Source organism: Scheffersomyces stipitis, chromosome 1 (assembly GCF_000209165.1).
Source record: "Scheffersomyces stipitis CBS 6054 chromosome 1, whole genome shotgun sequence".
In the NCBI taxonomy this organism is placed as follows: Eukaryota; Fungi; Ascomycota; class Pichiomycetes; order Serinales; family Debaryomycetaceae; genus Scheffersomyces; species Scheffersomyces stipitis.
In genome coordinates this window covers 969300-995344 of record NC_009068.1, presented here as the reverse complement: position 1 = coordinate 995344, position 26045 = coordinate 969300, and the positions used below count along the sequence as shown (strand labels likewise).

The following is a 26045-nucleotide window of genomic DNA, read 5'->3' as shown; positions in this document are numbered from 1 at the left end:
TCGTGTAGTAGGCTTTGCTGCCTCTAGGCTTTTTTTACACACAGTTGGACCTGCCGAGGGAGTCGCAATTGCTCTTGTGCCTTCAAAGTTACCCAATTCATACATTTTGCATCTCATCCTGACAACTTACTGTTGTCCATTTCTCCAATTATAGAATTTGCAATTCGTTTATATAATTTTTAGTATCCGTCCCTTTCGGATCTCTTTCGGACCTCTTCTTTTACTTCAACTTTTACCAATATCATCTATCGACGTAGTGCCTTCTCTCCTATTGCAGCTATTTATTTATCGAACCTACTAGCCACGAAAACCTATTCCAGCTACTACTAATCAACTACATTAACATCAGCAACAAAGACCTCCCATCACTTTCATCTTCCGTTAACGACATGAGATTCGCATCCATAGTATCCTTTTGTTGCATGCTTATACCCATGGCTGTAGCCGTGCCCATGGCTATACCTGTAGAAGATGCTATTTTCGACATATCCGAATATTGGGAAGAGTTCATGGACAACAGTCTCAGCTACGACCAAATAGACACATATTACGAACTTCTCGACTCCTCCAACGAGCTCTCCAAGAGAGACGTTCAGACTATTGCTGGACTCTTGGAATTGCTCAACAGATCAGAGATCATCTGGGACGTTTTGGACCAAGTAGCTGGCCATCCTGACAGAATTCAGACCCTTGCCAATCTCACCAGTGGTTTGATCGATTTCATTGGTGCTTCCAACATCAGTCTTGCTGATTTAACGAGTGCTGCTTCGTCGCTCAGCGGTTCTGTTAATGTTACCGCCATTGTCGGTGCTGTTCTTGATTCTGGAGTCGTCACCAACTTGTTGGACGGAATTCTCTTAGATGACAGTTTCAGACCCGTTTTGGTGAACTTGATTAACGACGTTGTTCTATCGTTTAAGACTGAGATTTGGTTCCTTCTCAAGGGTGTATTTGCCAAGAGAGAGTACTTGGAACCAATGTCTCAAGAAGAAATCATCGAAGTGTTCAGAAGAGCTTCCAACGAGGGATCTCTTGAAACCTTTGCTAGCAACGTTGTGGGCACTATTCTTGAATCACAATTGGTTAAAAACATCTCGTTGGACTTGCTTGCTGCCTTGAATGAAACAAGCTTCTTGACTTACACCGTTAAGAGATTCCTTGCCACCCCAGCCTATATCAACATGACAACTGATTTGATATCTGACATTTACAACACTGCACACATCAATATTGATCTTAGCTCCATTAACATCAGTGCAATTGTAGGTTCTGCCTTGGCTAACCCTAAGTTAATTAGCAATGCTGTTGGTCTGCTCTTGTCAGGAAATTTGGATCTCAGCTTCTTAGGAAAGTATGCCTCGGCTGTGAGTAAGATCATTACTGGCTTAGAGGATAAGGGTCTCTTCCAGGAATTGAACGACTTCATCTTCCCTTCTACGAGTAAATCTGCTACTGCTACAACTTCGGAGAAAAACAAAGATCAAGTTGTTACTGGAAGCACTTCTGCAACTACTACTCAATCTAAGTCCAGTTCTACGGCAACGAATGGAGCTCCATCCGTGGCAGGAAGCCGCTTGAGCAATCCCATGATCAAAATGATTTTCTTTTTGCAATCACTTGCTTTCGGTGGAGTCTTGTTGATTCTCTAAGCAACACTCTCATAAAAAGTACTGATACCCACTCCCAGATATGGTTCCGAGTCCATACATGAGGTGCACATTTGCGGCAAAATCAAAACTCAAATTATACTTCACATTCTTCTCGTTTGCTTTTGCTTTCTCGTACTAGATCGATACCTTCGTACATTGATATTTTAATTCATACTATTTAAGACTTGTAAAAATGTAGAATACATCAATCTTTATACATAATCACCTACGTCTAAATTTTTGGACAGCTATGTATGTCTAGCTAATGAACTCTTGATAGCTATACACGTTGAAGGCTCTTCTATATTTTGCAAATTGTACCTTTTTTGTCAAGTGTTCGATCTTTCCTTGTCTTCCGGTTTTGCTCCAGTATTTGCTTCACTTATCTGCCATCGGATACAGGAACCCTGACTAGATCATTAATTTATAAGGTGGACAATTCCATATTTCTTAAGTATTCGGAAATACCAATCACCAATTGCCTGTCTTCTGTGTCTATATACTCAAATAGTGGTGTTGGGGTTCTTGACCACACTTCCAACTTTGAAGAGTTGCTTATCAGTATAAAATTTTGCAATCGCATCTACTCGTTCTCACACATCCGAAAAATTTCACGATTATAGCTGAATAGCCCCACATATTCTAGAATATCCATTGTGACCAACCTTATTCATTTTACGGCTGGTTTTTATTCAATTCGTCCCTTAACTTTTGTCGACAACAGTACACTTTAATTATACCACATCACTTACGCCAATGCCTACTACTGCTACGGGTAGCAGTCCGCAGATGCCTCATACTGAGGCTTCATTTCACGGAAAGAGTCTCAATCCAAATGAACGTGCTTTCAACCGAAATTTGAATGTTGAAGACCTTGGTATGCCTCCAAGATCTTCATCGATTTCACCTCGTACAAAACCTCAAGAGAACGAAGGGCTCGAAGAACACGAAGATTTATCACCTAATCATTCCATACCTTCAGGTGATGAGGCAGACTCGATTCACCATTTTCTCGCACAGAGCTGGCATCCTGACTCACAAGTGCCGAAATCAGCCCAGGTTCCCCAATACAAGAGTGCAAGTATAGCAATTCCAGAAGCTAGTCGCCAGCCTCTAACAAGAAGTGTTTCGCAGCCCGCAGTTCCTATGCGACATGCTCGAAGAGCAAGTGACAATTCGGTAAGCAATTTCAACCGTTTCACCAAAAATTACATAATTCCAGCTGCAAAATGGGCTTACTCTCCCATTTCTGGTAGTAGCAAAAGTAAAAAGAAAACCCAGCAATGTGAATATCAGATAGAGTACTCAGTATTCAAACCGTTGAAGCACTTACGACCTGTAAAGACTCATAAGGATTTCATCATCCATTGGAGAACAATTGTGGAAGATGAGACTGGCCAACAGTTCGACTATCCAGAAAACTATCTAGGCCAACATGACTTCAATAACCTCGTTAATAGCATAACGGACGTGATTGAAATCGAGCATCTCTTTCCCCAAAGAATCGCTGCTGGTTCTTCCGGTAGCTATTTCATAGAAAATCGCAAATTAGTGGCACCTGGTCAGACAAGAGTCTATAAGGCTGGTGTTTTCAAGCCCAAAGACGAAGAGCCCTATGGTCCATTATCTCCAAAGTGGACAAAATGGCTTCACAGAACGTTTTTCCCTTGCTTCTTTGGTAGATCTTGTCTCATTCCCAACTTGGGTTATATCAGCGAAGCTGCAGCGTGTGTTTTAGATCGACAACTCTTGTCTTACATTGTACCTTATACCGATGTCATCTACTTAAGATCGCCTACTTTCTACTACTCGTACTTTGATAGAGCTTCTACTGTGATGAAACTCCCGCGTAAAATTGGCTCTTTCCAGGTATTCTTGAATGGCTACAGTGAAGCAATCGCTTGGTTTCGTAGATTCCCAGTTCCACAAGATGTGACCATACTTCCAGCTAATCTGAACATCACAGTCGGAGCCAATGAACTGGACTTGGATTCTAGGTTTGTATGGTCTACAGCCAGTCTCCAGCAATTCAGAGAAGAGTTGGAGAAATTGGTTATCCTTGATTATATAATGAGAAATACCGACAGAGGATTGGACAACTGGATGATTAAGATTGTCTGGAAGACTATACTGGAAGAAGGAGACGAGAAGACTTTGACCCCAGTAATTAGAATCGGAGCCATTGACTCTGGTTTGGCATTTCCCTGGAAACAACCCGATGAATGGAGATCGTTTCCGTTTGGCTGGTTGTTTCTACCATTGTCAATTATAGGACAGCCGTTTTCTCTTAGAACCAGAAACCATTACCTACCTCTATTGACATCCAAACAGTGGTGGGAACTGACTGTGACCAACCTCAGAAAGGTATTTGAGATGGATAATGATTTCAAGGAGAGGTTGTGGCTCAGACAAGTAGCTGTGTTAAAAGGTCAGGCGTTTAATGTTGTTGAAATTTTGAAATTGAGCTATGCTGGACCGTTGGAATTGACCCGTAGAGAAAACTTGGAAATCATTGACGACATTAACCATCTTCCAGATCTGGTGAATAACGATAGTTTGTTAAGGGCAATGAAATCAAGCGTATATGAACTTGGAATAGGTGAACATGGCTACAGTCCCTACAATAAGAATTCAGACGAAGAAGTAACCCCAGTTGCGACTACCACCCACAATGAAACTGAGCCGTTATTGGGCCATTCATCTTCAGCACCGCACAGTCAAAGGTATCTTGAACCTATAGGTGAAGATAATCTCAGCAATAACAAAAACGTAGATAGCTTACCTGAAGGTGACGTATTTGCGGATTCAAATGGAATCTCTGGGCATCATTATGGTCATGAAACTAATCTGAAAAATCAAGGCGTAACTGGCTTTGAGTACAACCTCAGTAAACACGATCAGCACACAGACCACAGTCATGTTGGCCGCAGAGTTGTCATTGAGAGGTTGGTTAAAGCAGACAGCAAGCCCCCAGTATTCACATGGTGCTGATAAGTATGAATTAATGTATGCTAGAAGGAAATAATTAGATATATTTATTTATATACACAAACTCTAACGGTTCTCTATTGATGGTATTTCTGTTTGTAGATTTCGCTGTATTTGTCAGAATTGCACTGAAAGTCGGCTGGATCTATCTTGATGATGCCTCTTTCCTCTTTAATTCTCTGTTGTACCATGATGAGTAGATGGTACACAGTACTTAAAATGGGAGTGGAAACTTTGTTCTTTTCGGCGATTTTCAACGGGTTACCCAAGATTACTTCCAATTCCATGAGTTGGTTCTTACGCATGTCTACACACATAGAAGGAGAGTAGAAGAACCCATCCCCGATGTGAATGTATTTCTCAGGAATCTCTGGAGAAACTTCAATACCTACAGATTTGGCTATGGCAATGACTTCCTTCATTGCTGGACGAAAAAGTGCATCATTTCCCAGAAAGATCTGACATCTGGAAACATCTAGATTGACCAACGCTGTCATAGTGTTGAAGACACAGTTGTAGACTAACTTCTCCCATCTTGTCTTCTGGGCGTCATTGTCAATTTCGATCTTGTTCAAGCCGTTGTCGTTTTGGTATATTTCTACGAATTTATCGATAACTTCTTGTGAGTTCTCATGGCGAAGTTCTGGTTTCTTGAAGTCTCCAAGAATAATATGGTCACGACCCTTATTCTCAATGACACCGTTGTAGTTAGTGGATCCTATTAAACTGACTCCACTCAAAATGGTATTCTTGGGAAAGGCAGCTATCATTGGCTCTTCTATGGATAAACCATTTTGAACAAGAATTATAGTCGATTTTTCAGTAACGGCAGGTCTGATAATATCTTCACAGGTAGAAGTTCCGTCAGGAATGTTCTTTGTTGTAAGCACGATGTAGTCGAATTCGCCGTATAATTCACGTGCTTCTACTACATTACGGGCTACATGGTGAGGTCTCCAGCCTTCCAACTTACCGTAGGTGCAAGAGTTGATGGTGTAGCCTTTAGAAGTGATTAAGTCGTAGTCAGATCTTACGACCAACGTAACCTCGGATCTGTCTCTGACCGTGAGAGATAAGGCACATATGGTTCCAACTCCACCTGAACCGACCACTAGCACTTTGGGACGAGACATGGTGTGTTATTTATGTAAAATAGAATAGAAGAGGAAAAGAGATTCGGCTGAAAAATCGAAAAATCAAAAAAACGCAACTCTGGAATGCTTATATAACTCACAGCCGACGGGCCGCTTCCGGTAATAGAAGCGCTCCCAATTTGGATATGAATCATCAATAAATTTGGCTAGAGAAGCACTGAAAACTCCAGGAGTCCTTGCTAATCCTGGAAGTGTAGAGATGATAAATGACACGATGGTGTAGAATTTGAGCAGAAAAAACGCAATAAAGAAAAAAGTCTATATACATAAAGAGATGGATTTATGAAATAATTGTAAAAGCGAAAATGTAACTACATAATCTCCATGAAATGCTATACACACGAATAATATCTCTAATTGTAGCCGAGATTCTGCAATCTGTAGATGTCTTACACTTATTAGACAGTGAAGGAGAAAATGTCAACGAAATGCTGGTATCTTGATATCTCGGCTTTATTAACAAACCTCTTTTTCGCAGCAATAGAAATGCCTTGCAATCTACAAAAGTGCATTTGACATAGATTGGCACTATCTTCTATTATTTTCGTCTTATTATATACTATGTACATTTAATATACCCTAATATTACAATATGATATGCTGTAGATATGTCTATATATGCTCCAGGTCCAACAATGTGGGTTGGAACTCTCCATCGTCCATATAGTCATAGAACTTACGGGCCTGAATGATGCGCAACTCAAAGAACTTCATGGTGTCTCCATCGTTTATCTTGCCTACAAGCGAGCTCAGCAGCTTGCCCGCAAACTTGTTATACTCCTGAAGAGCTAAAGAATGAGTGAGTTTCAACGTCTTGGACATGATCGTCAACACCTGGCTGACTGAACGGGACAATGCATGGGAGTTGTCTTCGCTGAGCTGCAAGTTAGTGTACAATTTGTCCAAGAGCAATGCAGAGAATAAGTCGCCGACACCGGTGAAGTACGACTTGATGACGGGAATACGGAAGAGCTGGATTTGTGGCAGCGACTGTACGGAAATGGCACAGTAGATTTTCTCCAGCTCAGTGGAACTATCTTGGTGCGATACTGCCTCTGCTCCAAGAGACGTAATTACTACGTACTTGATGTTGTACTGTGAATGCAACGTGTGTATAGCTTTCTGCAACGTTGCACCGTTGGTGATCTTGTAGCCTACAATCAACTCGAGCTCAAACTGGTTGGGTGTGATGATGTCTACTATATCAAGTTGAAGTATCTTTTTGTACTGCTCTACGCATGATTCGTCGACGTACAAGTAGTTGTTATCGCCCATGACCGGATCCAAAAGATACAATGTACTCTTGTTCTTTTGCTTGAACTGGCGGACATAGTCACTTATGAGAGCTATTAACTCCGAGTTTGGAATATATCCCGTAATTATGGCCTCATACGATAACTCTAATTTATGCAAAAGTTGATCAAGAATAGGCTGCAACTCATTTTTGGCGTCGATAGCCGATCCCTTGAATGACCCATAGCCCGTGTGGTTCAGAAATTCAACAGTGTTGATATTGTCGACGTCCCAGCCCTGTGTTTGAAGTGGGAATATGGCTGCTTTACCACCTACATAACCATGGGCTACATGTGATTGGATGGATAGGACGGATTTGCTCATTTTTCTCAGCACCTATCTTAGCCACAAATATTGCAGCGGCGGTTTTTGTATGTCAGGAGTCTTCTCAGGCTAACAGCGACCTTAAGTAGCAAGTGATAGACAGAGTAGACGATTTCAACTGGGTGTAAAAAAATCTTTATCAGCTACATTTGGTGGACTTTGATACAGATGAGTAATGAGCATGTGACTATAAGCATGTGCTACAAGTCAGGTGCACTGAAATGAATGATGGAGAACCTGTATGGAGAGATCGGTTTTCCTTTGGACTTCAGGTAAATGGATAGAATCTTGTATTAACTTTAGAGCTATTTAAATTTTGTTTAAACTAGAATGAAACCTCTGGGATTTAGTTATCCTTCTTACCTCATTTTCTCCCTCTAATGTTGTTGGACTCAAGCAGATATTGAGTCCAATCCGAAGTCTCCCACCTCGAAAACCATATTACCAAAGATCCTGTGTCTTATTTTCCATCAAATTGGAAAATTATATGGGCAGTTTTAATGAGCCGTTGGATTTATTTGGTTGCTGGTAGATCTCAGATTTTCAACGCTCCGTCTAGTGGAATTTAGTATATTTTCTTCGTCAACCGGTACTTCGAGTTTGTAGCGAAATATTGTATGGACTCAGAAGGAGCCCGACTGGTTCATTACTTTTAGTATGGGCAAGTATTTAAGCAAGATTGTATACACAGTACTTTGTATGGAAAAGGTTTCCTTATATCTTCTGTTCTTTTCCATAATCGTCTATACATAGCCTGTAAGTTTCGCTGTGTTCCGCTGATAACATGTCAAGATAGAGCTGGAGAAGAATAGTGTACTTGTTGTCTTCATGGCTGGTGCTGGCTGGTACTGGCTGGTACTGGATGGCACTGACAACTACAGGCAGATCAGATCAGACAATTTCGTAGACAATGGCAGCGACCGTACTGCTAGCCACACAGTCGTAAGTAATACGATCGATATATGGAAACAATTGGATTACGTAACACTCACGAAGTGAGACAATAAGTAGTTGTACGATTGTATCTAGAGAAACAATAGGTTGTACGATGTAGGTAGAAGACACAATGAGTGAAATTTTAGTGTATAGATTTTCTACGAGATCCAAGAAACGACCAACATGGAATAGCCAAACAGTCTTGATCTCACTAAAACGGCACATCCAGATTTGGACAGATTCTGCTAGTCATTGTTCCAATTCTACACTAAGAGGGCGGCCACTGGCTCATGGAAGAACAGAAGATTGGCGACCATGCAACCGATCTCCAGTGCTACGACAAGTAGGCCCACAATAGCAAAGAGCAGTACCGAATAGACGTCAGAAGCTCTTCCGTTAGTGTGTGGACCAGCAGTCAGAGTTCCAGGGCGTGGGTTTGCGTTTGTAGAGAGTGAAGACCCTTTAGGTGGGGAGGTACGAAACATTCACTGGGCACAAAGGTGCGTTTGGAATGAAACAGACGACTAAAGGATAATTCCGCAAGCGGCAGTCTAGGACGGTTTAGGATCAACATACAAGTTGTCAGGACCCTGTGGTGCACATAGGACCAAGGGAATAGCATGTGAAACGGATTTGGTAGAGCTGCGGGTGCTAGCCCCAGCGACCGCGGAGATCTGGATAGGGAAGAAACAGAAACGGGCTACGGTTGCGAGAAATGGCGAATAGGAGAAATGGCGAATTGGAGAAACGGCGAATTGGAGAAATGGGGAGAGAATAGGAGAGGCTCTGGCAAGGAATGATGAAGAACGAGATTGAGATGGGGTGAAGTGGTTGAAGGAAAGATACCAATCTAGGATAGACGGATGTGGAGTTAATGATCTCCAAGATACGAAAGGCACCGGTCGGTAAAGAGTTTGCAATTGAACGATACGAGGTCTACAAAATAAACTAAAGATTCCTATTCTGCTTGCCATATATGGAGTGTGAATATCATGGTTTTCTAGAGCCATATTATCTCCCTATATTATCACAACTCATATTAATATCATATTTTCAGCCTAACCTCTGTGATATTTTGAGCCATCGTATTATCCAATAATAGTCCATAATATCTTGCAAAGCCTTGGAGGGGTAGCTAGTGCATTAGCAAGATTTGGCGATTTGGCGAGTGTGTGTAGCAGGGGCTGTCTGGTAGTTAGAGTTACGATGGCGGTGGGTTTTGGGTGCAGTTGGTGGCAGATAGCCGCGATTAGAAAGCAAATTCCAGATGATTGTGCTGTGTGCTGAAAATCTTGAAAAATTCAGGTTCAGCGAAAGAATGGAAAATGTGGAAATCTGGACTGCCGATCGGCCGTGGGAGTTGTGTTTGCTAATAAAATACACTTTGTCGATGACAGTGATGAGCTAATGATGCTGGCAATGAGTTGGCACCACGCTGGATGGAGGCTTGTCCGACCGGTGGTCCATGGTGCCAATGCCGTCTTTTGTGGTCAGGGCATGGAAATTTAATCAGGTGCTCGATAATAATATTCTGGAAGAGTTTTCTCATGCTGGTGGGTTCCAGAATAATTTGAGCATAAAAAAAATCGCATCCATGCACGAAGCAGACTAAACCAGATGCCGCAGACTTTGGCAGAGGGGAGGTGGCAGAGAGGAGATATCACGGAGAGGTAACAGGAAGGAGAAGAGAAGATGACGAAAGTTTGCATTCGTCGGGGATGTATGGTTACAACGAGTCTGGTGGAGAGCGTGAAAAAGCCACCCGTACACTACGAAGGGCGAAGTAAATACAAGTAAATACAAGTAAATAGTGGGATTTAGCACAGGCTGAAGAAGAATGTCTACGCTGACTGAACGGATAATTTGAAGAAGAACTAGGCTGTTCGGGCACATATCGGCCTAAGCGTACGAACTAACAAATGTCTAGAAGAGCCGTGGTACAGCATAGCACAGCTTGCAAAAAATATAACAATATGGCAATAAAAGTCAAGCTCAACTCCAATGCATTCTCCCTCCCTGGACTTGCCAAAATATCCATTCTTAGTCCCAGTCGTAATTTTTAACCTGATGCCAGAAATTAATATTCAGATTTTTGTAGCAGATTTTCACTTTATTTTTAGAGACGGCTACAAAAACAAAAATTCCTCTACGTTTCATCGCCATCTTTTTTTATCCTGCAGTCAACAAACTCACGCGGGCTCGTCGCACTTGGCACTGCGAACACGTATATAAGAAGGCGATGCCGACGAAAAGTGGATTTCGTTCCAAATCATTTCTACCTGTTTAGATTCACCAAGTATTTGATACTATACCACATACTATCTTATACCCGCGTATACCCCCACCTACACCATCGCCACCTCTAGGTCTCTTATTCAGATTCTAGAAGATTCTCTCTAAGATTACATTTGCTTTGCTGGTTACCTGGTTATATTCGTTGATTTTGTGATATGTCTATGTCCGATTTCGGGTCTTTTACCCCAAACACAACGCTGTCGATTCCGGATCCCACCACCTTCAAGTCGACCTTGCCTCCCAGAAAGAGAGCAAAGACGAAAGAAGAAAAGGAACAGAGACGTGTGGAACGTATCTTGCGTAACAGAAGAGCAGCACATGCGTCCCGTGAGAAGAAGAGAAAACATGTTGAATACTTGGAGTCGTACGTGTTGAAGTTGGAACAGAACTTGGCGTCTGCCCAGTCCAACTTTGACACCGTCCATCTGTTGTTGTCCGAACACCAGGTGACCCAGTTGGTGCTCCAGCCGTTGGAAGATGTTGACGACTTGAAAAACAAGATCCACATCAACCTCTCCTCGCTGGCTTCCAGATCGTCTTCGACCTCCAAAGATGAGGACGAGCAGGACCACGACGACGAAGACTTCGCTGAAGAAGAATCTGCTTCAACCTCCTTCTCGCCACAACCAGAGCAGAAGAAGAGAAGAATATCAGAATCCGAAGCAGATTCTGCAGACTACGCTGCCATCAAGAACGAATCACAAGAATCACAATCAGAATACCAACAACAATTCGAACAACCAGAGATTGTTGTAAAAAGAGAAGATGTAACAGAGTCTTCGTTGTTACAGGTCAAGTCAGACTACTACAACTACTTGTCTCCTGTATCCATTCACTCTCCAACAAACTCACCCATCGATTTAACATTGACCAAGAATGCACCAGCATTGACCTTGGATAACGGAACCTCCACTACTTTTTCCTCACCCGAGTCCCTTTCGGGACATCCATCTAACTTCAAGATAGAATCCAATCACTCGGTATTTGACAATATGGGGCAAAATTCAGAAGTAATTTTGTCAGCCAACGGTTACTTACAGGGATTTGACGATACTGTAGCAGCGTCTATTCGTTGCTAGGTATTTAAATCACCAAGACTGAGTCGTCGTCAGTGCTCTGCTTGTCCAGATTTTTGCCATTGCCTCGTAGCTACATGGTCCAGAAATCCTGCTAGAAATGTATATTAATTTTAAGACGTCTGCCTGGCGGTATATGTTTTGAAATTAATATACGTGGAAATCTCTAGCTGGGTTTCTGAGCCATTGTCGATGCAAAATAGTCAGGATTTACAGCATAGAAGCAATACTAACGACGACTCGTAGTGATTTTTTACTTATGAGCCTTCAACAGTCTCCTTTATCGACCCAAATTTCCACGTATTGAAAGTAAGTTTTCCCGAATGAATGGTCTGCAGCACCAGTCGTACCTGAGTTTTTAGATTCCTTCACGAACGTTAAGTCCACCTCTACCAATGGATTTTTTAGTGAAGTTGATGATTTCTTGTTGACTCATCAACCTGAGGATTTGACTACAAATGAAGCCTCCTTTATGGAATCACAAGGCGTGGGCTCCATCGGTCTAGACATCGAAGAGTTCTTATCCTTCTGATTTGTACATTATATTTGCTTTTTCCGTTTCTTTTTTATACATTTATTAATCGTTTGGTCTGTTTTTGGGTATGGTTATTACATCTAATAATGTTTGTTTTCTGGTTAATTGTCGTTATACCACTATTGTCTGTTTCCTTAGAGCTAGAAAAATCAAAAAATCAAAAAAAAAATCCCCAAAAAAACAAGCATGGTTTTCCAGTGAGTATCCATTGAGGGAGGGTTTCAAAGAAGGTTCTACGAGCTAGATTGAGTTTGTACCGCTTTTCGCTGACTCTGCACGTTAGTTTCATGGCTGAGAGATAAAGGCAAGTTGAGAATGAGTAAATGGCGCTCCTTGAATGTGATGCGACGACTCAAGGTCTCGGCCTGGCTTTTCTCTGATTCTGTGGTTACTATACGATTTGTGGGGTTTCTGACGAGATGGGTATTTCTTGATCTTGATTTTACGAATTCGTATATTTGCGGACCCTACCTCAGATGTGTGGATTTTCACTATAATCAATTTAATTCAATACAATTGAAGGGGAGAACTTAATTGAATTTATTTCTGGCAACTTAAAAGGAATACAATATAGATTGGCGGACTGGTGACCAGAAGCGGACGTTATTGGCACGTCTAGTTCTTGTAATTGTGCATTAGGTTAGTATTTTATGAATTTATAAATTTTTGATATTTAATACAATTTTCAGCAATGATACCATAATATTAGCAATTAGCTGTATAATATCGGCAGTGAAAATATTCCGATATCATCGGCTCTTGTCACATACCATTTCGTAACTTCGCTTCGGTAGTGTCGACGCTCAAGATGATGGAGGCTGTCTCGCGTAATTGGCTAAGTCACTTCCGTTTTGTCGATCTTGGTTCATCAGAGCATTGCTTTGTGTCTCGGTAATTTTTAAAGCTGGGGTTATTATCTGGTTATTAATTGAAATCTCCGCCCTTGGTGCTCTTATTGTGTTGGCAAGCTTATTATTGGATAATACCACGGCGTTCTTTGTCCTTATTCTTGTGGATTACGCTCCCAGTGTTCTATTATATCGAGGTGGTACCACATTTGCTACAGCATTTATCGTAGTTACTCAACCTCACAGTGGATGACTATAGTTTCATACGGTTCATTAATAATAGCCACCATATTTTGTCACATCAGCTGCTTATCGTTGCAATTTGCATTCTTATTAATAAAGCCTAAGCTTGTATTTTCATAATCGTTAATACTGGCTTTAATATTTGTGAAAGCCAACTTACTTGCATATCCCCTAAACAACAGTCCATATGCCCCCGCAGATTACGTTTGTAAAAGTATCCCTGAGGGTGTTGCCCGTTAAGGTGTTCGTAAGTAAAGCTGGCGTGGGTTCTCTGAGCAACAGCAGGTCATCACTAGCTATCAACGAAACGTCCCTTATTACACTCAACAACAGGCTGAACTATTTTCACATACGACTTTCCAATAACTTCTTGAACCAGTTGGTCAACGTACAGTTGAACGAGGTGTTGCTCTCTGTATTGTTAAAAGCTCCGCTACGGGAGCTTGTAGAGAATAGAGATGATACGTGGGTCAAATTGAGACAAACGACTCTGGACGATAAAAAGCTCAAATTTCGGTTAGAGGTGCCTGTTCACTTGATAGTACGCCTACGTCTAGAGCTCGACAAGTTGACTATAGACGATATCGAGTTTGTGAATTCGGGCAAGTTTAAGCTAGAGAACATCCTAAAGGAGAAAAATAGTCGGGCGGACAACTCGTTATTACTTATGACGAAAAGAAATGTGTTTAACAACAGAAGCTTCCTGGAAGAGCCAACCATACTAGTAGAGGAAGATGAGAGTCTAGGTCTTTCTGAAGGATCCGAAGTTGAAAAAGAGAATACAGACAAGCATCTGGATGATAAGAAGTCTGTCAGCTACAAGGTCAATGGGCTTCGTATGTTCAACAATACCCAGAATTGCATGAAGCTATACATGATAGGTACTTAAGATACGAGGTGCCAAGAAGTGGTCTATGGAAGCCCTAGTCCAGATTTAATGTTCCAAAGTGGGTCAGGATAATCGAGAGAAGAGCAATTATAGTCTTTGTGAAAATTATGATACTAATTTATTATCAAGAATCTGGAAGATATACGGCGATAGTTGAAAGGTTCTTGGGCCGAGTTAATCAAAGAATATTCTTATTCTCATAAAGATCTAGACTAAACTAAAAGATTGTTCTATTGCTTCTATTAATACAAGGGGTCATGACCAACTGCTCAACATAACATCATAATATCAACAATAACTGAAGGCTTGTCGGATACTCTAATTATATTATCCAATGTTATTATATCATTCGTTTGATGAATAATATGTTATTATCGCCATGCGGACAATGTAATACGACCATCAAAATACGAATGAGATCCTCTTATCGTTATTATATGTGGAAGCACAAAATACTCCTCCTTATCACGAACGGCAAATCTGAATTAGAACGTTCTCGAATAGACAATAAACGTGTTTGTCTAGGTGTTAACCGAAACCTGGGGTGTCGTCGTAATTTTTGACAAGACTAATTGCTGGAAAGAATTCTTAGGGTTGCCTTGTTTCTCCTCAATTGGGTCCACAGCCAAAGAGAAAGGGATATGACCAAGATATACGTGTGCACTGCTAAGATCTCTTGGTGTCGTTAAAGCTTCCCATAGCTAAACCATAGTTACTATCCATAGTAAAGATTGAACTCCTAGTTGAACAAATTCTACACCGTAAACGTCTTCAATACAAAAACACCGCCAGTAGACTGACATAGACAACTGAGCCAACTTCTAATATACGTTGGAGTAATTCAGTTATTGGTTACTTTCTTGTTGTCCAATAGTGGGAGCGACCCCAGTCAAGTTCTTCCATGGTCAAGCTTTCTAGTAGGGCATGAACGAAAACTAAGATCTCATTTCAGCCAATTTTTGGGCGAGATTCTCCTAGTTTCAAGATGTACCCATAATTACAACACCGACAAAGTAATCAAAATCTGTTCCACATAAACTAACCCATCTACAATCTTTTTACTTTTCTTCCCCATACTTCATGCCAAATACCCAATCGACCTGCATATGGCAGTGGCAAATATCAGAATCTCCAAATCTACAAATCTACAAGACCTCTGTTATATCTTTTTCTCAGAAAACACAAGCAATTCGCCTTTTTACTATAATTGCTCTCAAATGTCGGTGACACTTCGTTTCAGGTCCCGCGAAGGCACTTTCAGGGTAGCAGCAAATCCGGATGCTGATTTTCTTCTTGTTCTAGAGCAGCTTCTCTCCAAGATCTCCATAGAAGATGTACAAAACCTCTACCTTAGCGACAAACCCAATTCCAAAGGCGAATTGGCCAATGGTCTCTGTGGAAAAACCGTAACAGAGTTGGGTTTGAAGAATGGAGACATGTTATATGCCAGCTACGAAGCTGCTACTGGATCTAATCCTGATTCTACTACCAATATTACAACCTCTACTAATAATCATAATTCTGGATCCATTTCCATCGGTCACATTTCCATTCCAACAACGACATCAGGACCACGTAAAGTGACCCAATTACCTGTAGACGATGTTCTTGAGAAAGACGAAGGTTTGATCAAGAGACCTCTTACCAAATTCTGCAGACATGGAGCTAAAGGCATGTGCGAGTTCTGTTCGCCACTACCTCCATGGGATGCCAACTACCGTAAGGAAAATGCCATCAAGCACATGTCGTACCACGCATACTTGAAGGAACTCAACGAATTGAAAAACAGTAAGCACAACTCGTCGTCGTATATCGCACCTTTGGAAGAGCCTAACTATTCTATCTTATTGAATTGTAATGAGGGCCACCAGCCCTATCCAAAGGGAATTTGTTCTAAATGTCAGCCTCCTCCGATCACATTACAATTGCAGAAATTTAGAATGGTGGATCACGTAGAATTTGCCACCTCTTCCATCATGAACAACTTCATCGACGTATGGAGACACACAGGCGTTCAAAGATTTGGGGTGATGTACGGCAGATATGAACCTTTTGACAAAGTTCCTTTAGGAATTAAAGCTGTAGTCGAAGCCATCTACGAACCTCCCCAATCTGGCGAGTTGGACGGAATCACCATGTTACCGTGGGAGAACGAGGCTGAAGTAGATGCAATTGCCCTGGAATTGGGGATCTATAAAGTGGGCGTGGTTTTCACGGATTTGACCGACTCGGGCCAGAAAAATGGTACCGTGTTATGTAAAAGACACAAGGATAGCTATTTCTTGTCGAATCTCGAGATCTTGATGGCTGCACGCAACCAGATCCAGCATGCCAACATCACGAAGTTTTCATCTAGTGGCCAATTTTCTTCAAAGTTCGTTACATGTGTCATCAGCGGAGGGTTGAATGGAGAAATCGAGCCCCGTTCATATCAAGTTTCTACCAGTGCAGAAGCATTGGTAAGAGCAGATATCATTACTGGCTCCACGCAACCCTCTAGATTGTATGTTAATTCCAGCAATGATAGGAGATACGTTCCTGACGTAGCATATCTGGAGCTTAACGAGTATGGACTCGAAGTCAAGTCTAACGCCAAGCCAACTTTCCCCGTAGACTTCTTGTTGGTGTCATTGACGGATTCGTTCCCTGTGAATCCTACACCTATGTTTGATACCGACAGCAACTTTGTCATTGAAAATAGAGACTTCTTCAACGAACTCCAGAACCTCCATGCTGTCAGCAAGTACTTGAACGCGGACACTAGTGGCAAGGGAACGAGTCTCTGTAACTTTCATTTCTTGGTATACTTGAAACGCACAAACATTCTTGGGGCACAAGAGTTTGATCTCTTGTTGCGGTTTGTCAGGGAAAGACAGTACGAAGATTATTTGCATTTGGTGGAGAGTCCTGGCTGGATGACGTTGATCACGATCTTGGAACAGAGCACGTAGAAAAGTTATGGATAGAGAATGGATTTATTGACTGTACATGTAGGGAAAGAGTATGTAGAGAACTTACAATGTTTGTCACATAGCCTACAAGGTATGATACATGAATCTACAATCAGAAGGTCTCCAGGATCAAACTAGAATACAATCTCTATAGGATGGCAATATATGAATCTACAAGATATGCTCATTAGCTCATATTCTCTTAGTCTTTCAGAAAGTGAACTTATATTCGCTACTCTGAATGAACACTGAAGAATCTCTCCATATTAGCACCAAAAGTTGCTTACTACGCTAAATCGGTGTACTTGTGTAAATAGTATGTTTCTACTGTAACGGTGCCACTGTCCTTCAGAACATTCTCGAAATCGTGTGTCTACCACAGAAGCCCGTGGAATTCTCCCTGTGTCGCTATAAAACGTCGCTAGCTCTCAGTAAATTTCCACCACGAATTGTCCAGAATTTTTCATTGCGTGCCCTGCCCGATATCATCCCATTTCTGAAAATTTTCAGTGATTGAGTTTTCAGTTTTTACCACCACCACTTCTATACCACTACCAATACAATGTCCGCTCCGTTCGGTGTCGATTTAGGAAACAGCAGCTCTGTCATTGCCTGCGCCAGAAACAGAGGAATTGACATCATTGTCAACGAGGTTTCCAACAGAAACACTCCCTCGCTTGTAGGATTTGGCCCTAAGAACAGATTCATCGGCGAGTCCGGTAAGAACCAGCAGACTTCGAACTTGAAGAACACCGTCGACAACATCAAGCGTATCCTCGGTGCCAACTTCAATGACCCAGATTTTGAAATTGAGAAGAAGTACTTCACATGTCCACTTGTTGAATCAAAGGATGGAGGCATCTCTGCTAAGGTCAGATTCTTGGGCGAGCAGCAGGAATTCACTGCTACCCAGTTAGCAGCCATGTATATCGATAAAATCAAGGATATCACAATCAAAGAGACCAAGGCAAACATCACTGATATTTCTTTGTCTGTTCCAGTATGGTACACCGAGAAACAGCGTCGCGCCGCCGCCGATGCTTGTAGAATCGCTGGCTTGAACCCTGTCAGAATCGTCAACGAAGTCACAGCTGCTGCTGTTGGCTACGGTGTCTTCAAGGCTAACGACTTGCCAGAAGATGAACCTAAGAAGGTGGCGTTTGTGGACATTGGTCACTCCTCGTACCAAGTCTCTATTGCTGCTGTCAAGAAGGGTGAATTGAAGATTCTTGCTTCTGCTTACGACAAGCACTTTGGTGGTAGAGATTTCGACTACGCCATCGCCAGCCACTTTGCCGACGAATTTGTTGGCAAGTACAAGATCGACGTCAGAGAAAACCCTAAGGCTTTCTACCGTATTTTGACTGCTGCTGAGAAGTTGAAGAAGGTTCTCTCTGCTAACACTCAGGCTCCATTCAATATCGAGTCCGTGATGAACGACGTTGACGTTTCTTCGTCTTTGACTCGTGAAGAGTTGGAAGAGTTCGTACAGCCTCTTTTAGCCAGAGTTCATGTTCCAATCGAGTCAGCTCTTAAGGAAGCTGGTTTGACTACTGACGACATCGACTCCATCGAAGTCATTGGTGGCTGTACCAGAGTTCCTTCTTTGAAGAACAAGTTGAAGGACATCTTTGGCAAAGAGTTGTCTTTCACTTTGAACCAAGATGAAGCCATTGCCAGAGGTAACGCTTTCATCTGTGCTACCCACTCTCCAACCGTTAGAGTGAGACCTTTCAAGTTCGAAGACTACAACCCATACTCAGTCTCTTACTTCTGGGCCAAGGAAGAAGAAGACGAAGACCACATGGAAGTTTTCCCAAGAGGTGGCTCGTTCCCTTCGACCAAGATCATCACCTTGTTCAGAAAGGGTGACTTCGAAGTCGAAGCCAAGTACACCAAGCCTGAAGAGTTGCCAGTTGGCACTTCTCCACTCGTAGCCAAGTGGGAAATCAAGGGTGTTGTTCCATCTGAAGGTGAGACTTCTATTGCCACCAAGATCAAGTTGAGAAACGATCCTTCTGGATTCTACACTATCGAGGCTGCTTACACCGTCGAAGAAAAGATCGTCAAGGAATTAGTGGAAAAGGAACCAAAGGAAGGTGAAGAACAAGACGACGAAGATTCTGAACCAGAATACCGTGAAGTTAAGAAGTTGGTCAAGAAGGCTGACTTGGAAGTTATTACTCACTCTGCTTCTCTTGAACCAAGCGTCAGAGAAGAGTTTATTGAAAAGGAAAACGCTTTAGTCATGGGTGACAAGTTGGTTGCTGATACTGAAGACAGAAAGAACGCTTTGGAAGAGTACATCTACGACTTGAGAGGTAAGTTGGACGACAAGTACAAGGACTTCGCCTCCGATGCCGAAAAGGAACAATTGACTGCCTTGTTGAGCAAGACTGAAGACTGGTTGTACGATGAAGGTTACGATTCGACCAAGGCTAAGTACATTGCTAAATACGAAGAGTTGGCTTCCAAGGGAAACCTCATCAAGGGCCGTTACTTGCAAAAGGAAGAAGAAAAGAAGCAAGCCTACAGACAGAAGCAAGAAGCTGCTCAAGCTGCTGCCATGGCTGAGAAGTTGGCTGCTGCCAGAGATGCTTCAAAGGCTGAACAGAAGCCAGCTCCTGAAGAAGCCGATGTTGACATGGATTAGATTAGAGAGGTGCTCTTAAATATATAGTTCTTAATAATTTCCGGTTACATATACATAATTGAAGGAGTATTGTTGATTGAGAGACAACAGCCGTAAGCTATTGCGTTTAGCATTGCATATGTATCAAGTTGTAGCAGCAAGTTCTATCGGATTGGTGGTGAGCACGAAAACGAGAATACGGAATTTAAAGTTAGCGAGAGTTGAAATAAAGTTTTTTTTCAGCTGCAAGGTCGCCACAATACATAAGTACAAGTCTGTAGAACATTTGTAGACCCATTGAAAGTGTGGAAAGTAGCTTCAACTTCTTGTCTCTTCCTCGTACCGTTGGTAGCACAAAGCCAAACCGAAACTACTCCGACAGGATTCAGGAGATTCCCGGTCGGCAGATACTTAGAATAGAAATCACCGGAGATGAGGTCCGCTCCTTTGTGAGCACCGAGTTACACTGGGAAAGCATCTCGGTGATTACAGTAGTGAGAAAAATTTCTGGAAAACTACTGATAGACTGGTTTGGTAAGTTTCAACTGTAATGGTGTATACAACTTGTATCAGGTCTACGGACTCACATATGTAATATACTTTTGTCAATTTGTACCATACTAATCAAGTGTCATTTCCCATCATTACTACCGAAATCATTTTCCTACCGAATAACGAGAATCTCAGTAAAAGCCATCGCCAATCACCACACTGCACTGCCGCAACTCTCACTATTCGCAAGGCACTTCTCGCTATTTTCTCCCTAATGAGACACAAAAGTACCGATGCTGGTTCCATAAAAATTATTGTTACTGTACAGATTCTGAGAGTTTCTGTGCTCACTAATATCGCATAAATAATTCCAATCTTCTCTGCTTCTTCTGGTGTTCTTACACTTCTACCGTTGCTATCATTTATTGTTTTGTTCTCATCTGGTTCTTGTAGCCTTATACCGCCGGGAATCTCTACACTCATTGCACCCTTTAGCAGAAGAAAGCTCCTGTTTTGTCATAAGTAACATCTCAGTTTAATTGCCCCTACAAGATTGATCTGCTGCTAGTCAGGAACCTGGCGATCTCCAGTTACAAGCTTAGTTCAGGTCGTGGAATACGGATAGGATACATATTCGTCAAAAGACAAGAGAATCAGCATTACCAACCGATATCTTAATCATTAATATAACCTCAACTGTCATAGTTCAATTTGAATATTTTCATTTCCTATTCATCTAACAGTTCCTTTTCACCAACACATACATCTTTGCAAACATAATTCAAACTAATTTGTGCAAATCAATAACTGCAGAAGGATCATATCAATTTCAATAATTTCAATTTAATCAATCAGTTTCAAAAATGCCGAACTCACACTTGTCCAACTTGTCTATTGCCATACAGAAGGCAGATTCCGTCAGTAACACCCCTGCCAGCTCTGCCCTCAACACGCCAGTGCTGGGGCAGCGGCACGACTCCATATCCTCTACTCATAGCCACAGCAGTAGCAATAACGAGAATTTGCGAGTCTCTTACCAGCCTCCTACTGTTCAACATGGAACATCTACAGTGAGCACAACAGCTTCTTCAGCAAAAGCTTTCAGACCAGAGCTTTCACCTCTATCAACAACTTTTGACGATTCAATAACTGAAGAGAAAAAAGAAGCAAACACAGCTGAAGAAGAAGAAGACGACGATGAAGACGAAGAAGATAACGATGTAAACCCAGCAGAAGAGGAAGATCTTAAGGACTATGTTCCGGGAGGCTACCATACCTGTTATATAGGTGAAAACTACAAGAATGGCAAATACACCTTAGTGAGAAAGCTTGGATGGGGGCATTTCTCAACTGTATGGCTTGCTAGAGATAATGACAAGCATTCGCATGTGGCTATGAAAATCGTCAGAAGTGCCAAACACTACACAGAAACAGCCGTGGATGAGATCAAGTTGTTGGACAAGGTTACAACTTCAGATATGCATCATCCTGGCCATGAACACGTAATTCAGCTTCTTGACACATTCACTCACAAGGGTCCCAATGGTGTTCATGTAGTTATGGTGTTTGAAGTGTTGGGGGAGAACCTCTTGGGACTCATCAGACGGTACAAACATCGCGGTATTCCCATTGTGTTTGTCAAGCAAATAGCCAAACAGCTTCTTTCCGCATTGGATTTCTTGCACAGAAAGTGTGGGGTTATCCATACCGATCTCAAGCCTGAAAATGTATTGATTGAGATCGGTGATGTAGAGCAGATCGTAAAAATCGTAGAGGAAGAAGAATTTCAAAAGAAATTACAGAAAAAGCTTTTTAAACAGGCAAAGAAGTCGTCTGGAAACCCTACACCAACGACTTCATTACAAAGCACTCCGCAATCGCTGAAAGTGGGTGACATACTTTCACCAATTGCATCATCAAAATCCATTAACCATTCTCCTTCATTGGGTAGAAATGGCCGTAGATCCAGAAGACAAACCTTGATTACCGGCTCCCAACCTTTGCCATCACCATTGCGTACTTTCAATAAATCCTTCACCAATGTCTATGGTTTGGCCAATTCCACGGCCAACACTCCTGTTAAGACTGGTTTTGGAGGTGAATCGGTGTTAGAGTCATCGATTTCCACAGCTGTACCTGTCACTGGAATGGACAGCAGCAACATGGATATCACATTGAACAGCTCATTGTCATCGATGTCGATATCTCAGGCAGCCAATGTAGATCCTGTAGAGATTCCATCAACTTCTGTAGAAGAACAAGGTATAGTTGACAATGGGGCAGCCAACAATGATATCATCAACGAAGACGAGCTTATCTCAGTCAAGATTGCCGACTTAGGGAATGCATGCTGGACGAATCACCACTTTACTGATGAGATACAGACTAGACAGTATAGATCTCCGGAAGTATTATTAGGCTATCACTGGGGCTCTTCGAGTGATTTGTGGTCGTTTGCGTGTCTTGTTTTTGAGTTATTGACGGGTGATTACTTGTTCGATCCCAGAGACGGAAAAACGTATACTAAAGACGATGATCACATAGCCCAAATCATCGAGTTGATAGGCCCCTTCCCCAGAGCCATGTTGAAGGAAGGATACTATACACGGGATTTCTTCAATTCCCGAGGAGAGCTCCATAGAATTGTTAAGCTCAAGCCGTGGGGATTGAAGGAAGTCTTGATGGAGAAGTACAAGTTCCCAATGCAAGACGCTATGGATGTAGCCGATTTCTTGTTACCTATGCTTACGATCCAGCCGGAGATGAGAGCAGATGCTGGAGGTATGGTGAACCATCCATGGTTGAGCGATGCTCTTGGACTTGAGAATGTTGTCCTTGAAAGACCTGTAGGAGGCTCAGGTGAAGATATACCAGGTTGGTCAAAAGAATTAGTTAATCAATCACAAGGATCAGGTAAGGGTTATTATCATCAGCATTAAACAAAAGACTATTCCACTTTGTAAGAACCACCACCACCTATTGATTGTCTTTCGTTACATTTTCTTTGTATTATCAAATTTACCCATCATTTTAATTATCATCATAATATTATTTGCATTGTTACTATATTATTTTTGCATAAACCTCTACTTCTTATGGAAGTAGAGGTTCACTTGGTGGAGTGGTTCTATTTGACTTGTGGTTAGTGAAGTCTTTTGTTTATAGAAACTAAGTTAGACGTCCTAAGTTCGGAAAATAAAGGTTTTTCATGTATGCATACAAAGAGTAGAAGTAGAAAAGGGTTAGATCAAGAAAACAACACTTTCGGTAATTGAAAGCCTTGCAAATGAAGCTACTACATCATCCGAAAGCTCTTTCATTTGTATGTATTGCTTACGATTTTGAGTATCTGTTATTTGAGCCAGCTTCTTTTATGTGTCGCAATTTACAGAATATTTGTAGCTCAAAAATGGAGACCTGCGTCAAAAAATAGATAAGAAAGGGGGCTTTTATTTCCAATTCTTGAAAATAATTCAGCGTTGGAGTTGGGGGGCTTTTTTTGGCCTGAGCATGTCAGATTTCTGCAATGGCTTTCAGCGGTTGCCAGATCACTGTATCGAGTTCATAATCAATACTTTGCCACTTTCTACATTGCAGAGTTTAATTTCCAACGGTAGTTCTCCTTTCCAAGAGCAATTTAAAAGAGCCTTCTACAGAAATGTGATTGTAACTAACTACAGTGGGAAAGAGCCCAGAATCGATTTAGGTTTCCTCAAAGAAACTGAGTTATTCAATTCCTTAGACGTGATCACCGCTCCCTTTGACTGTGAGACATTGTATCAGCACATGGAAAAGTACCCATATATCCATATTCAAAATGCGACGTTTAAACTTCACTCGTCTACCAACTCAATCGATTGGGTGCAAAAGTTGGCTGATAATATCAACAAAATACACATCAACTTTGATCCGTATAGATATCATGATTCTTTTCTTCTGGACTTGTGCAGAAAGAGGCTACCTAGCAAGGTTTTTGGTCTTTCCACGAAGTATGTTAAAGATATGTTATTTCCATTTTACTTGCAATCACTTGAATTGCACCTAACTAATGATGAATTTGATGTAAAAAGCCTTCCCCAACACCTTGAACATCTTGCTATTCATGTTTCAAGACCTATGACATTACTCTCAGAAAAGGAGTTGAATCTTCTACCCAGACAAATAAGATCTCTCAGCCTAGATAAATGCTTCCGTATTGTGGAAGAGTATGATGGGCTTGTTAAGTTGGACTTGCCTACGCACTTAACGACATTGAAGCTTCAGATGGAGTACTCTGGAAAGTCAGTTATAGACATATCTCATTTAAGATCCTTGAACAGGTTTGATTCGCATCTCTCTGAATTACAATTGTCTTATATGAAATTGCCTATACAGTTGAATCGAATAAGGTGCAAAGGCTCATTCCTCGATACAGAACAATTTCTTGATGGAATACAACCCAGCCTAGCTAATTCAGAGCATCTCGCAAACTTGACAAATGTAGACATTTGGGATTTGAAATCAGAATCTTGCATCACTATTCCAGACACCGTCAGGGATGTATCTATTATTTCAGCAAACCTTGATTCTCCTTTGCAGCTGGTCATAACTTTTCCAGAAGGCTTATCCCAGCTTCAACTCGACTATTGCAGACCTGTGGAAATGACACAGGAACTTAGACACTTGACTTCTTTGAAGATCTTTGGTGAAGAAATCATTTTCTTGCCCAGGATGGACAATTTGCAGAAGCTAATGATACATCATCTGAATAACTTATTTCCAGGATTCTGGGATTTCTTGGAATCTCTTAAGGAATTGCAATTCTTAGAAATCTCTGGATTTGGTATTGAAACAGTTCAATACTTGCCTCATAAACTTGAAGAACTTGTTTTGAACGATAACGTGATAAAAGAATTCTGCTTTGAGTTGCCTCCCAATATAAAATCTATTTCTCTACGTATGAACAAATTAAGCAAGTTCATTGTTAGTGGAACCAGTAAATTGAAGAAGTTAATACTTGATGATAACCTGTTCAAAGTTTTGACGGCCTCCTGCTTGCAAATACCAGACAGTATTTGTGAATTGTCTATGGACTTTTGCCATATCACTTCAGTGGATAAGCACTTTAATTTTCCTGAGAGTACGCGCTTGCTTCGTCTCTCCAACAATAGAATAGAAAATGTAGAGAACATTCTATTGTCATTGCCTCCTCGAATTGTCTGTTTCAATCTAAGTAGGTATGACAACAGGTCTAGAACTCCGGTGACAAGAAAAAGAATCGACGTCAGAAGCAAGTCACTTTGGAATGTTGATGTAAATAATGCTCTCATGGGTCATGAAGTTGTATGGAATGGTTGCACCAATTTGCAGTATATCAACTTGGCTAACAATTTGTTGGGAAACGTCGACACCAATTGCTTTCCCCTGTCACTCAAAGGCATCAAGTTCAACCACTCAACTATAGACAAGCTTGAGGGTGGCTTTGAAAGGTTTGCTGATTTAGAAGAGGCTGACTTGCGCAACTGCTCCGGAGAGTTTGCTAAAACCGTAACTGGACTGGATGCATTTGGACCAAAAATATTAGTTACTCAGCATTTAGAAGAACCAACGAATGGAATTCAATCTTTGAGTCTTTCGCAGCAATAAAAAACAATCTGCTTTCTTTTCAGTCATTCAGACTATAGTTATTCTTGATAGGACTGTCTCCAAAAGTAAACATAAACAGCCTTGGTATCACGACTCACTCATCAACTGTATTGAA

General features: G+C 41.5%; 10 protein-coding genes across 10 annotated transcripts; 8 read left to right on the top strand and 2 right to left on the bottom strand. All coding sequences in view use genetic code 12, as the record gives it.

Moving 5' to 3' along the window:
* Positions 1-434: 434 nt before the first annotated feature.
* PICST_28349 (hypothetical protein) lies at positions 435-1649 on the top strand (the record flags this gene model as incomplete). Its single annotated transcript, XM_001387794.1, has 1 exon — positions 435-1649. The coding sequence occupies one exon, from the start codon at positions 435-437 to the stop codon at positions 1647-1649; it is 1215 nt and encodes a 404-aa protein (XP_001387831.2).
* Positions 1650-2332: 683 nt separating this feature from the next.
* On the top strand, positions 2333-4712 carry LSB6 (phosphatidyl inositol kinase involved in actin organization). The gene is made up of 2 exons (XM_001387793.1): positions 2333-4389; positions 4510-4712. Exons 1-2 carry the CDS (start codon positions 2406-2408, stop codon positions 4638-4640), a joined length of 2115 nt encoding a protein of 704 aa, XP_001387830.2. The 5' UTR covers positions 2333-2405; the 3' UTR covers positions 4641-4712.
* Positions 4713-4714: 2 nt separating this feature from the next.
* KPR1 (2-dehydropantoate 2-reductase (Ketopantoate reductase) (KPA reductase) (KPR)) lies at positions 4715-5770 on the bottom strand (the record flags this gene model as incomplete). The annotated part of the gene is made up of 1 exon (XM_001387385.1): positions 4715-5770. The coding sequence occupies one exon, from the start codon at positions 5768-5770 to the stop codon at positions 4715-4717; it is 1056 nt and encodes a 351-aa protein (XP_001387422.2).
* A 633-nt stretch (positions 5771-6403) lies between these two features.
* On the bottom strand, positions 6404-7408 carry BUD16 (protein involved in bud site selection; the record flags this gene model as incomplete). Its single annotated transcript, XM_001387384.1, has 1 exon — positions 6404-7408. One exon carries the CDS (start codon positions 7406-7408, stop codon positions 6404-6406), a length of 1005 nt encoding a protein of 334 aa, XP_001387421.2.
* Positions 7409-10860: 3452 nt separating this feature from the next.
* HAC1 (transcription factor that binds to CRE motif) lies at positions 10861-11718 on the top strand (the record flags this gene model as incomplete). The annotated part of the gene is made up of 1 exon (XM_001387792.1): positions 10861-11718. A coding segment is annotated over one exon (858 nt), but the record flags the coding sequence as incomplete, so codon positions are not given.
* Positions 11719-13528: 1810 nt separating this feature from the next.
* On the top strand, positions 13529-14230 carry PICST_28344 (predicted protein; the record flags this gene model as incomplete). The annotated part of the gene is made up of 2 exons (XM_001387791.1): positions 13529-13588; positions 13721-14230. 2 exons carry the CDS (start codon positions 13529-13531, stop codon positions 14228-14230), a joined length of 570 nt encoding a protein of 189 aa, XP_001387828.2.
* A 1187-nt stretch (positions 14231-15417) lies between these two features.
* NPL4 (nuclear protein localization factor and ER translocation component) lies at positions 15418-17359 on the top strand. The gene has a single exon (XM_001387790.1). The coding sequence runs from the start codon at positions 15448-15450 to the stop codon at positions 17179-17181; it is 1734 nt and encodes a 577-aa protein (XP_001387827.2). The 5' UTR covers positions 15418-15447; the 3' UTR covers positions 17182-17359.
* Positions 17360-17659: 300 nt separating this feature from the next.
* Positions 17660-19915, top strand: SSE1 (heat shock protein of HSP70 family). The gene has a single exon (XM_001387789.1). It carries the CDS (start codon positions 17744-17746, stop codon positions 19832-19834), a length of 2091 nt encoding a protein of 696 aa, XP_001387826.1. The 5' UTR covers positions 17660-17743; the 3' UTR covers positions 19835-19915.
* A 1244-nt stretch (positions 19916-21159) lies between these two features.
* On the top strand, positions 21160-23244 carry SKY1 (serine kinase; the record flags this gene model as incomplete). Its single annotated transcript, XM_001387788.1, has 1 exon — positions 21160-23244. A coding segment is annotated over one exon (2085 nt), but the record flags the coding sequence as incomplete, so codon positions are not given.
* A 571-nt stretch (positions 23245-23815) lies between these two features.
* On the top strand, positions 23816-25930 carry PICST_28340 (Leucine rich repeat protein; the record flags this gene model as incomplete). Its single annotated transcript, XM_001387787.1, has 1 exon — positions 23816-25930. The coding sequence occupies one exon, from the start codon at positions 23816-23818 to the stop codon at positions 25928-25930; it is 2115 nt and encodes a 704-aa protein (XP_001387824.2).
* Positions 25931-26045: the final 115 nt, after the last annotated feature.